The 13,293-nt window shown below is 39.7% G+C and overlaps 1 protein-coding gene across 3 annotated transcripts in view; it reads left to right on the forward strand.

The window, feature by feature from the left end:
* The window catches only part of LOC110955612 (protein kinase C-binding protein NELL1), a 393,573-nt gene that overhangs the window by 343,435 nt on the left and 36,845 nt on the right, over nucleotides 1-13,293 (forward strand). For all 3 annotated transcript variants that reach the window (XM_022200669.2, XM_051945028.1, XM_022200668.2), the window contains one exon: nucleotides 8,114-8,307. In XM_022200669.2, coding sequence (XP_022056361.1) covers nucleotides 8,114-8,307 — 194 coding nt within the window. The remainder of the gene's footprint in view (nucleotides 1-8,113; nucleotides 8,308-13,293) is intronic.

The raw sequence follows: 13,293 nt of genomic DNA on the forward strand, positions 1-13,293 counted from the left end.
AAATCTGAAATTTTACAGCAGTCCACAAATGTGCAAGTCAGTAAATAACTGACTTTACTATTACATGTAAAATCCTGCGTGAAAAAGGTGGAGGGCACACCTAAAATGTGTTGTAATTCTTGCACCGTTCCCTCAAATTAACGTTTAGATGCACAAGTGGGTCAAAAATGACACAGTGAGGTCATTTTCTTGAATTATCTCAAACTTTTTCCCATTTCATATTCCAGCTACTTCTCAAAAACATGTTTTTGATTTCATTCCTTAAATTTTAAAGTTGTCTTTTATACTTTTAAAGAAATTGTAATATTTGTAGTGCTACTCCAAGCTGTTTTTCACTGATAATATCTTACAAGAGGTGATGAAGTGCATGGATTTAGAGGGACGGAGAGCAGCAGCAGCTGGAGGAAAAGAGTGAAAAAATGTCAATAAAACAGATTTTGGCATTCTCTTGTTACTGTTCTGTGTAATATTCTTCTTTTTCAGTGATCAGAATGTTCAAAACCTGTTCTAAAGTGAAAAATAAACGGATTTCAAACATTACATCATCTTTGTGTGGACAAAAATATAATACAAACAGCAATGCACATTATTATTATTCATAATCAAAATGACAAAAATAGTATAAAAACACATGGATTCTAATATGGGTCATTTTTGGTCCATTCATGGAAGACTGTAGGGTCCAGTCATTAAAGGGTTAAAGCTGAACGTCTGCAAATAAAGCACATCTTGATTGTTTCATTTCAAATTCATCGTGATGGTGTATAGAACCCAAATATTTATGGACCTGACTGCAGAAAGATGCAATTAAAAAAATAAAGAAGTGGTTTGATCCTTCTGATTGATAAATGATGGCACTAGATTCCTAATGGTGAAGCATCAATGTAGTAGCAGCATGTTAGCATTGTAGCTGCTGCAGGTTTGAACTATTTTATATTTAGTTTTATGTACTGAGATGGCAGATAAATCTGAGGGCTCCACAACGGGAGCGTAAAGGAGAAAAATTAAGTCCTGATACTCAAATTTGTTCTCGGCTTTTTGCTCCTTTTCTCTAATCTTTCAGTTTTTGTAGTGATATTGGATTATGTGAACATTTGTTGGAATGAAACCATGTAAGAAAACCTATGAATGACTCATCTCGACTCTCCACTGCACGCTGCTTTCTGTAAAAGAGGCCAAAAAGGTCAAATATCTCAGCTTTAATCTTTTACAATGTGTTGTGTTTTATTTCTTGTTGTCTCATCCATTGTCTAAAGTCGTCATCTTAAAAGTAGCCGCAGCAGCAAGTATAAAAAGTACCATATTTCTTGCTGACATGTAGTAGATGAGCAGTATAAAGTAGCATAAAAAGGAAGTGCTCAAGCAAAGAGTGTCAAAATTATAGCTAAGTGCAGTGCTGGAGTAAATGTGTGCTCCAAATGCGATTTAGTGAAAGCACTTGCGCTGCTTTTCTCGACTTAACGGCACAAATACAATTGTGTGTCATAACGTCTTTATGCGTGCGTGTTGTGTAAGTGTGCCACTCCTTAACCAGACAAGAGCATGTTGCTGTGGCAGTGTATCTGCCACACTTCTTTTTTTCACCCCTTTACTTTAGCAGCATTAGGCTGGAAGCCAGCAGGGGAAATAAGTACAAATGACAATTTAACAGGATTTTCCCCCTTCTACAATATCCCTCCAACAGCCTCTCATGAGTCAACCAAACATAAAGTCGTACTTTCTGTAATAAGAACGGCTCAAAGAAGAGAGCAGCGGCAGCGCCAGTCGGTGTGCCACATCCACAGCTGAACACTGGCCAAGAGGATGAGAAATGGCCAAATGAGAGCAGAGGGGTGAGAATTAGTGAGGCAGAAGAGGATAACATTTTAAGAAAGCAGAAAGTCTGTGCACATTTACAGTATAGCAATAATCATGCACTTTACTTACATTTGGCTGAATGCATTTACACACAAAATGAATTGATTGAGATATTTCTTTTGAATATGTAACGACAAGTATCAAGAAAACAGGGCATGAATAAAAAAATACACATAAATACATACACATGTATACATACATATGCATACACATACATACAAGACAAACAAGGAAAGTAGTCAAAGAGCGCGTATGATTTCCAACAGATGAAATCTTTAAAAAATTCATGGTCTGCAGCGGTGGATTTGTAGCAGGATCGTAATCATGTGATATTAAAGCAAAAGAAATATTCCACAGTTCTGGACAAGGTCTACGTATTCGAAAGAGTGAGAAGAAGTATTAAGTATTAAGAAGCATTAATGAGCTGAAGATTTCCCATTAGAAAAAAAAATCAAATGCCAGATCCTTTACCAAAACAGCAAAAGAGAAAAACTCTGCTATAAGTAAAAGCGTGCATGAAAAGTCTAACTGGGGTAAAAGTACATGAATACCAACAGCAAACTTAAGAACTGAACTGCTAAAAGTATGTTGCAGAAAATCAGAGTTCATCTCATTGAGCACTTTTAAATCCAAACTGTGACTCCACAACATGCACTTGTTTTTCATAATTTGCTTGTAAATTTCATCTTTTTTATTTATAGAATTTTTTAACTGTACCTTTCGTGTTTGCTGCTGCCGTCTTGGCCGGGGCTTCCTTCAAAAAGAGGTTCTAAATCTCAGTGGGATTTTTCCTGGTTAAATAAAGGTTAATAAATAAATAAAGTAAAAATAACTGCTTTGATCCCTCTGATTGTTAAATGATGACATTATATTATTGATAGTGAACCATCAGTGCGTCAACAGCATGTTTCTGTCAGAGCTGCTGCAGGTGGAGCTAGTTTTACCACTTTGTATCTAGTTTTATACACAGAAACAGACGATAAATCTGAAAGCTGAGAGTAAAGTTTTTACATATCTGTTCTCTGCTTTTGGACTTTTTCTCTAATCTTGTAGTTTTTGTTTTAGATTATATTCCCCGTGTTGCCCTGTGAAGAGGGCCTCTAGTTAAAGGATGTGTTGTGTTCAGATGCACACAGCAGTTTGTAAGAGTGTTGGTGCTAATTTGTGTATTCCATACGGAGCAACTGGCTGTGCGGCTCTTTATGGCGTCCTGCTGCGTGACACATGAATCGATAAGAGTCTTTTATCTGTGAAGCGACTAAGTGCATCTCACAGTTTGTGTACGAGAGGATGAGTCACACAAACACTTAATGCGTGTTAGTATTTTATCCCCATGTGTGAAAAATATATACAGACAAGCAGCGTGGTCAACAGATAGGCTTCAGCTTGACGTAGCTGCACTTCCTTCACTTACCTGAGACATAATATTCTTCATGACTTTGCTTAGATCGAGACAAGGCCACAGAAAATCAATCCTAGTGCTCTTTTGCATAACAGCTTTCACTAAAACATCGGTAGGTTGAGAGGATTGTGGAATTTTCCGCGAGCTGTGGTGTTTTTTTGTTTGTTTGTTTGTTTTGGTTTTCTTTCGTAGGATGACCCAAAGATTCTCTGTCATTTTGGCAAAAACATGCAAAACAAAACTAAAAACATGATGTACCCAAATTCTATCAAAACTTGGCAAGTGTTGCTCAAAAGAAATTGTCAGATTTTCAACTTTCTGACCGTCCTTGAACTACTCATCTCTACATCTTTAGCTTAAAATTGACGTGTTTTGTCAAAACTATGTCATTCTACATGTCTTCTTTTAAAATCTGGAAAATGAATAACTTGCTTGAGTGAGATTCTGTAAAAAACTAAAAATTCTACATTCCCTTTAACAACCACAGAGCCATGAATGTTCTTGCTGTGATGAGTCGTCACTTAAAGATAATTCAGGGACTTTTCAGCAAAAGTTGGATGAACTGCAGTGTTTTTACACAGAATAGATAGCAATAAATGTGGAAACAAAATAAAAACCTAAGCAATAAAATATTTATATTATATAGGGACTATTTTCCAGTGCTTGTAACTGTTCTTTCATTAATTATGCTTGTTTAATTGCATCACATTCTACAGGGAACATTTTGAAGTTCTCTGTTCTTCTAGATATGATTGTGCTTTTTGCATAGAGATGCAGGACTTTTTTACTTTATGACTTCAATATTATTGGGACTATATTGCAATGAAAAAAAAACATGATGTACCCAAAATCAATCAAAACTTAAAACCTATTGCTTGTAATAAATTGTCAGATTTTTAGCTTCTGACTGTCCTTGAACTACTCGCCTCCACATCTTAAGATTAAAACTGAGATATTTTGTCAAAACTACATCATTCTGCATGTCTCATGTAAAAATCTGGCAAAAATAAATCATTTGCTTGAGTGACATTCTGTAAAAAACGAAAAATTCTACATTCCTTTTCACAATCGTTAGGCTGTTAATATTCTTGCTGCGACAAGTAGTCACTTTATAATAATTCAGGGACTTTTCGGCTAAAATTGGCTGAACTGCTGGTTGTGTTTATGCGGAACAGAGAGCAATAAATGTGGAAACAAAGTAGTAAAAATATTGATAGTATGGACAGACCATTTTTCTAGCACTGGTAGCTGTTCTTTAATTAATTATGCTTGAATAATTGCATCACATTGCACAGGGAACATTTTGAAGTTCTCAGTTCTTCTAGTTATGATTGTGCTTTGTTGCATAGAGGTGCAGGTCTTTATTACTTTATGACTTTAATATTATTAGAACTATGTTGCAGTAATAAATGATCCCACAGTGTGTAAAAATGAAACAGAAATGAAACAAATACTCACAAACCACTTGGGGATCAGGTGGTTAAAGTGTTTCAGTACCTCATGCTCATTTTCCACAGCACACTGAGCGGTATTCTGTGTTCTCAGGTTAGATCTGATTGTGTTGCCGTTCAGTGTGCTGAGTTGTCACTGTATTATGTTGTATTGTGTTGCACTGCTCACTGCTGTGGTCAAGCAGCAGCCCTCTTTTTCTTTATGCCTCTGAGTGAAAGCCTGCATCTCAGCACACGTTTATTATGCCTAATGCTTTAGGGGGAGACAGGTGGCTTTAATAAACAGATTGTGAATAAAGATGAGGATAATACACCATAAACTCCCAGCGTCTCCCTGCCAGACAGGCTTCCTGCATCACTCTGTCTCCCTGTGGTGTACGTGACCTTTCCATATGGGCTGCCTGGAGATACACCAAAGAAATACCATTTAAATACTTAAATACTGAGCTTTCTGATGCCTTCTAATTACCAGCATCTGTCAGAGGGGTTTACTTGTGTTGAGTGCCTCTCTGTTTGTGTCTGCGGCGGTGTGACTGTGCGTTGTCATGTACATTCACAGGATTAGCGCTTTCATGTGTAGCAGGACATGTAGGTGTGAGCTGTACGTATGGTCGGTTGTGCTCAGCCGGTTCCTCCGAAGGGCTTTTGTGTTCGGTTGTAACACTGTCTTTCACAGGCGGCGTGTACGACTATGCCTCATCTGTGAGCTGCAGCTTGTGGCTGAATGTGGTGAATGTAGCATGAAGAGCATTAATCCTCCAGCAGCAGAGGTACAGTATGTCTGACTGGCTGATGGGGATTTCATTTAGTGTATGCAAATAGTCTGTCACAGGCACAATAAATTCTCGCCTGAGCTGTTTTTCTCTCTCTCTCTCTCTCTGCATATCCAGCAGACCTGATACTGCAACCAATTAGTGTATATTCAGCGGGGGTGCAGTGTATTGTTGTAGCTGGTGAGGCGACAGCGTTGGATGAGCTTCATGTCCGCTGCCTGCTGGACACCACTTATCATTCTCCACTGTTTGCTGCATGGTGCTCACGCTCTCAGAAACTTGGACTAGAGTTGCTACAAATGTCAATTTAACCCTCAGGAGGTGAAAGTCACATATTTTTGTTGCTTTTGTATTTCCTTTAATAGCATTACACTGTTAGAAAAAGTTGATATTAGCTTGTAAGAAATGATTACTTTACATAGTTTTTTTCCTGTTTTCCTCACAAATAGGAAGGTATTATAAACTTGTTTCTGCCAAGAGACACAAACCAGCACCAATACAGCTGCTGCTATTAGAAACTGAGATTTATTCAAAGCAATAAAGCATTAGTGATATTTAAATTCAAATATATGTATGTTACGATCCAAACGCTGGGGTCAGCTGGGTGTAACAAAAATAACCAGATGTAATTGGGTTGGTAAAGTAGTTTATTGCTCAGTGAAAGAAGTAACACAAAAGTGGTCAAACAAAGGAAAACAGGGCTGGTGGATGTTGCTGAATCAAAGAACAAAATAAAACCAACCAAAGGCCTTACAGAGTTATTAACCCTCGTGAAGTCCTGCAGGTCAAATTGACCCATTTCAAAGTTTGAAAATGTGGAAAAAAGTAAATTTTTAGTGTGAAAACTTCCACATTTTCAACATTTTTGGGAAATTTTTGAACATTTTTTGGTTGAAAAAAAAAAATTTAAACAATGTTTCTTTAAAAACACTCAGACAAAAATCAACCAAAATCCAGCAGAATTCGCTGGATTTTTAACAAAGCTTTATTAATAAATAAAATTATTACTATAATTATAAAATGCTGCTTAGACAGATGGAAGTTGAGACAGGTTTGATGATATAGAGCTCAGTCTGACGTGTCCAAAATTAGCAACAACACAAAAAGTGAGCCCTGAAATGTCTGATTAGAAGGTTCTTCAATCAGAGTTGGATCTAAATCCAGCTCCTTTAGTATTTTGACACTCATCAGTCAACTATGCAGAAAGCAAATGGACGTGTTCACCTTGTGGCTCGTGGTGAAAAAGATGCGAACAAAAACACTTTTTGTACAATGTGGGTTGCGTTTCTCAGCTTTGGGCTCCTGTTAATGCAACACTACTAGCGTGCTGTCGCAGTTGTGTGGGTATGATCGATGTCTGGAGGCAGCGGGTGCTGGCAGGGGAGAGCAGCACCACTGTCGAAGGGACTTTGGTCTTTTTCCCTCTGAACAGCTCACATTTAGCGAGGATAAAGAGAGTTAAATGCCATGGCTTTCTAAAAGGTAGGGACAGACGTTTGGCACTTTTTTTCCCTGTGCTGTACCGATAAAGGAAGGTAGATGAAAATGCCATCCGGCCTCTCTGTTCATGTTAGTTCTTTTTAGTCTGTAGGGGGAAAAGAAGCTGACTGAGCAGATCCTTTGATGATTCAGCCGGATTCACTAAGAGAATATGAATAGGACTCGACTGATGTGACTGAAGCTATGGTGCAAGTATGTATGCAAAGTATAATTGCTGTATACAGGGATGCAGTGTGAAATATGACCTAATTTCCCTGCAGTTATTATGCATATTTTTTCATTTTGTGTTCTGTTTTGCTTAACATCTGGTATATTCTCACATGCTTACTGCTTATTCTCCACTATATTATAAGAAAATGAGTGCTACTCTATTAATTTATGGTGATCAGTTCAATAAATAAAAGAAAATTCTATATTCAAACACAGCTGTAAGCCTGATGAACCTCCATAACTGACCACAATGTTCGGTTTCTACCGCCGCAGTAAGGGGAAGATATTCATTTGAAGGGATGATTGAATGACCTGAGGGCTGAAATATTAATTTGCGCACAGCATGAATTTTTACAAATGTTACATGTGATTCCTGCCAGGCTTCAGAGTAATGAATGTGCGCTGTACCTAGCACAAAATTATGAAAAGCAAGCATTTCCCTGTGTGGATGTGTTAAAAGGTGCAGTAATGTGCTTTCTCCAATACCACAGGCCAGAAGCAGGAATGTCACGTTTCTGTGGAGGAAGAAAAAGAGAAGTTTCCAGTGAAGAAAACTGGTTAATTATGATTTATCGAAATTGGATTTGGTCTCTGACTCCAAGGAAGTTCATCGAAAGCTGCAGAATGTATGCTTCAGTTAAAGAAGTTGGTGATAGTGCACAACACATTTTTGCTAGAACTGAAAAAAAAACCCACTCAGCTTCAATACTCAGAGCCAGCTAGAAAGCCAACTGTGTTTTGTATTTTTAAATCCATGTGACTGTTCTAATGCCAAACTCGAAAAAATGAGTGGAACGATCATAAAAACCTGCATGAATGTAAACTTAACCAATACAGTCTGTCTTTTTTTCATTTTCTAATGAGACTTCTATGCATGTGAGCATTTGTTTACTGTCTTCTTCTTCTTCTGTGTTTTCCAGACATCGATGAGTGCACTTTGCAGACACACACCTGCTGGAACGACAGTGTGTGTGTTAACCTCCCGGGCGGCTACGACTGTGTTTGTACATCTGGTCCAGGCTGCAGCGGCGACTGTCCACAGGAGGAGGGAATCAGGCGCAATGGAGAGGACTGGAAGCCAAGCTTTGACCGCTGTGCTATATGCTCCTGCAAGGTACAGTAGATGAGCACACACAGACAGTTCAATGCCAAGTAATGCTGCTGTTTACAACCCAGTGGAGGATCTTAGCTCAGGGTTTTCACCAAAGCTGTGATCTAAAACCGTCTTTCATTCAATTTGTGCAGCTAATCCATCAATATGTACCATTAAGGTCAAAATTTGTCAAGCTTTGACTCCAAATATGACATAAAGAAGAGACATGGGACAGTAAGACACTGTGTTATTGATAAATTTGATTTCATACCCACTGAAATTGTCACAAATCTCTGAGAAAATGCAGCTTCTATTCCTTTTCAAATGGTCATTTCACAAGATGGAAAAAGACTCTAAAGCCAGATCCAAGTGTTTTCAAGTATCAGTGGCCACGGTTCAAAGCATCATCAGAAAGTAGGAGGAGGTCCACACTCTGAAAAGACGTTGTAGGAAGGTAAAAGTGACCCCTGAACTGGGAAAAGTGGTAGTGTAAGAGGCCGAGAAGTGTCCAGGGATCAGCACCAAGGCCATCCCGATAAATCTGAGTAATTGTGATACCAGCGTCTCAATCAGACACTCCAGGAAACACTGAACAAGGCTGGTTTTCAAGGAGGACTCCATTTCTAGAAGATAGGCACACAAAAGTTCACTTGAACGAAGAAAGAATCTCTTGGTCATCAATTCTTTGGTCAGGTTACACAAAAATGGAGTCATTCAAACACAGGAATGTGGCTTTCATTTGGAATAAGCGTTCCGAAAGTCTACCCTGGTGGTGGAAATGGTAATATTTTGGGGCAAATGTCATAATGAGAAAAGAGAGATTGTTGAGGAAAACACCAGGCAGTCTGCAGAAAAACTCTGCAACTTTACAGCACTGAACCTTCCAACAAGCCGGTGATCTGAAGCATACAGCAAACGTGGTGAAGAAATGGTTAAAAGAGAGAAATACACATTTTGGACTCCAAACCTGAATCCAATTGAGAATTTGTTGAAGAAACTGAAGACCAGGGTGATGGTAAAGAAAGCTTCCAGATGGATGGATGGATGGATAAAAATCTAGCTTTAACATCTCTGACACAATAATTATTGTGTTTTGCTACTTGTTTATGCCATTTCCGGCTGAATCTGGTTGGATGAAACTTAAGTTTGAACTGGAATTTCAAAATTCTAATAAATAATAAACAGTACATATACGATCAACAAATCCCTCCTTTGGCTTCCTTTTTGTTCAAAGTAGCAAATATATTCCTAAATTACCAGTTTTCATATTTACAAAACATAACTATAGATTCTCTGCAGATACAGTACATTTTAAGTGGAATTTTGCTTGTTCAGTATCCAAGAACAGAGAAAAGACAGGGGGAAAAAAAGAGACAAAACTAAAGGACACCAACCATGAAAGATGTTTTTGAAATTATTCACGGTGCTTGGTTTTAGCGGTATGGTTATAATGAGCGGCAGGGATCCAGCCGGCTTTGTTGGCATCCTTTGTTGTAACAACACATGCATGAAGACACCAAACTCCCACCATGAGCAGGGACCGGACTGGCATCGAGAGAACAACGATCAGAACAGGGAAATACGAAGGCTGAGATAAATGAACAATGAAGAGAAGAGAATGTGAAAATAGGAACAGAGCAAAGGGGAGGTAAGCTGCTAGAAGCGATCTCTTTTTTCTGTATAGTTGCTCCTCTTCGTTAAATTTCAGTAAACAGATTCTCCCCTCTGGAGTATACGTATATTTATTTTAGCAACTTGTACTGTTTCGATTATTGCGCATTCGGACAGCGAGGGGTTGCTGCTGCTTCCATTGTTTTCACAGTTTTTTTTCTCCTGTGAACACTTTTGGCGAATGCTGCAGAGATCGTTGGTATCAAGGAGACTGAGGGAGAGGGCAGAAGCCAACCTCATGAATGTGCATTGTCTTTGTCTCTGCGTTCAGAGTTCACTGAAGTTCAGCGTTTCCAGCTTGTTGCAGCGGTTCGCTACAAGAAGGCAAAATGATACAGGGCGTGTTACTGTTTCTGTAAAACTGTTCACCTCTTCACCGGCCAAGAAAAGGCTGAAGGGTGAAGAGAAAAATGGTGTTTGGTGCAACATCAGGATTAAAGTTTTATTATCCAGTCAGGATTAATAAACATTTACAGCTATAGAGCGATCGTCCGCAACGATAAAACCTAACAATGGGGCTCCAGAACATTGGCAGTGGATTCTTTAGGTTCATTGTGGGTCAAGTTTGTTCCCGTGCATCCTGTAAAAGCTCTATCGAACTGGGATCTGGAGAGTTTGGAGGCCTGGCCAACGTCTTGGGCTTTTGGTTATGTTTCTCAAGCTGGTCCTGGGCAACTTTTTTGGTGTAGCAAGTCAATCAAAGGCTTAACGTTAAGCCCAGTTGTGCTTAAAGATAAGAGTCTCTCAGATGTCACTGTTACACATGAACACTATTGCACATAGAGATCAGCAGTAGGCATGTAGCTTTCATTGTTAATTTTAACATTTGGTGCTCATTCTGTGAATGAAAGAAGATTTTTTTCTTTTTATGCCTTACACTCAGAAGGCAAGGGAAGATTTTTTGTATTTCTCTATTAAACTAGAAGCAGTATTTGTCACAGTAGAGAAAAACAGGAGCTTCTTGATTCAATTCATCCATCCACCCATTATCTATACACTGCTTAATCCTCATTAGGGTCTTGGAGAGGCTGGAGTCTATCCCAGCTGACTTAGGGCAAAGACAAGGGACACTCTGGATAGGTCACTATTCTATCGAAGGGTTACATACAGAGACAAACAATCACACTCACATTCACACCTAGTTTAGAATTACCAATTAACCTCAGCATGTTTTTGGACTGTGGGAGGAAGCTAGCCTAGCCACGCTATACCCATGTTTCTGACGGCACAAGGGTCTAGGGAAGCTCGACAGGGAGGGAGGCGGGCTAAAAGGTTGTCTATCAAATCCCTCTGCAGCAATTGGGTAGGTATACAACCAATCAACGCAACGAATAGGCTGACGTAGTTCCTAGAGCACCGGCGGATTGTGGCTAAGTCCCATTAGCTTCCCAACCAGCGGAGCCGCGGAGCCAACTGGTATATTAAGGATTTGCCATATCCTCTCGGCATAAGTCCAAATACGTCTTTCTTCTCAATGAAACTCTTCAGTGCCGTCCTTTGTTTATCTTTCAAGTTGAATTTTAGCTTCAAATCTTTAAGGGCTGTGGCCAAAGCTGAGTCGACAGATAACTGTTTATTGTGCGCCGGTTGTTTCTGTCAGAATCGTCACGCCTCTGTCGTCACTTTGTGACGCCCGCCTTCTGACTCTACACTTCATGGTGATTGGTCCGGCCAGTTTTAGGAGAATCCAGCCTCGAGCTCTATGCAGGGTAACTAGACCCACCCTTGCAGAGAATTAAATTCATTGCCGTGGGTTGTCTAGCGCGGCGAGGCTAGGAGGAAGCAGGAGTATCTGGAGAAAACCCACACATGCACAGGGAGAACATGCAAACTCCGTGCAGAAAGATCCCAAAGACAGGGATGGAAACCAAGGGTCTTCTGGCTGCAAGGCAACAGTGCTTATATAGCACAGATTCACAACATATACCATTTCGAAGCACTTAGCATATTAAAGTACAGACCTTACAAAATGTAGAAAGGCCGTGAACATTGTCCAGTTGCAGTGCCTTGTTTGACTGCCTGCAGAGAACCAGTCAGGTCTTTCTTTCCCTTGATTCCCAAATGGATAAAACCAGTCATCTATTCAGAAATCTAGTTAGGAAAATTGGGATATCATGTCTCAAAGATGGGGAGGCCATTCCAAACACTGTGGGGTTGGAACTGATGAGCTTACACTGTGGAAAAGGACAGTTGTAGGCTTTCTGTGTATATCTTTTTTGATGTTATATAGACTCGTTGCAAATGAAGTGCTGTTTTGGACAAACTAAATGGGTGGATTTTAGTTATTTTTAACGTTTTATAGTGTTTTTACCATCGGATGACAAGTTCCCTTGGTATGCAACACAGTTTAAGTTGGTGATGCATGTCAAAGTAACATCCACATGAATTCTAGGAGCCGAGGTTTCCCAGCAGAACACAGTATTGTTGTATGGAAAGTTATTTACTTCACCTGTCACCCATTCTGATATTGTGGCTGAGATGGTGTATATTTATATACATCATGCAACAGTCTGCTTCATTGAGCTGCATAATAAGAAAGCAGTTGGATATCAACAGCCCGGTAGGACCGGAGGTAGCTGGGATATGCCGTGGTGGAGATCCTTCCTGCTGCAACCAATTCTAACAGCAACTGCTCACCGTCTGAAAGCACCTTAATTGGTTGCGATAACACTGGACTCGCCGAAGTAATAGCCGAGATATGCGAACGCGGCAACAAGCAGCCAGACAATTAGACAGGCCTGAAACAACACAACAGATTAGCCAGATCATTTACGCTCTATTTGGAGTCAGAGCCAAAGGTGAGCACACCCGTAATGGTGGTAATAATCTCTGGCTGCGCAGGAAAACTGACAGCGTAATGCATTTAAACAACAGAGTAGACAGTTTGGGGGATGATTTTGTGTTTGGCTTTTGTTTACTCTCACAAATAAGTCTGAGGTTTCTTCACAAAGTGTGCGGTTTTCCGACTTTTGTCCACTTAGCCTTTAAATCCTGCAACCACACTTCAAGACATTCATATAAGTGATTCTCCGGAGTTTATTCAGCTTTCTGTAAGGATTGGTATGAAACAAACACAGCTTTATCAACTATTTTCGATCATTCTGACCTCAGGAATGAACACCTCTGTGCCCCCGTCTGTTTATCGTCAGCTTACATTACATTGTGACAAATATCTCCGGCTGCTTAACGACTCTTTTCTGTGCTCCAAATGAGCTTGTGGCGGCAGGAAAGTGAGATATTGATCAGATTTGTCTTTGGGAAGGAAAGGCTCAGTGGGTGAGATTAATATGAAGCAGACAGACAGAGGGTTATTTGGACTGAAATGACAGCTGAGAG

Source organism: Acanthochromis polyacanthus, chromosome 2, assembly GCF_021347895.1.
Source record: "Acanthochromis polyacanthus isolate Apoly-LR-REF ecotype Palm Island chromosome 2, KAUST_Apoly_ChrSc, whole genome shotgun sequence".
Taxonomy (NCBI): Eukaryota; Metazoa; Chordata; class Actinopteri; family Pomacentridae; genus Acanthochromis; species Acanthochromis polyacanthus.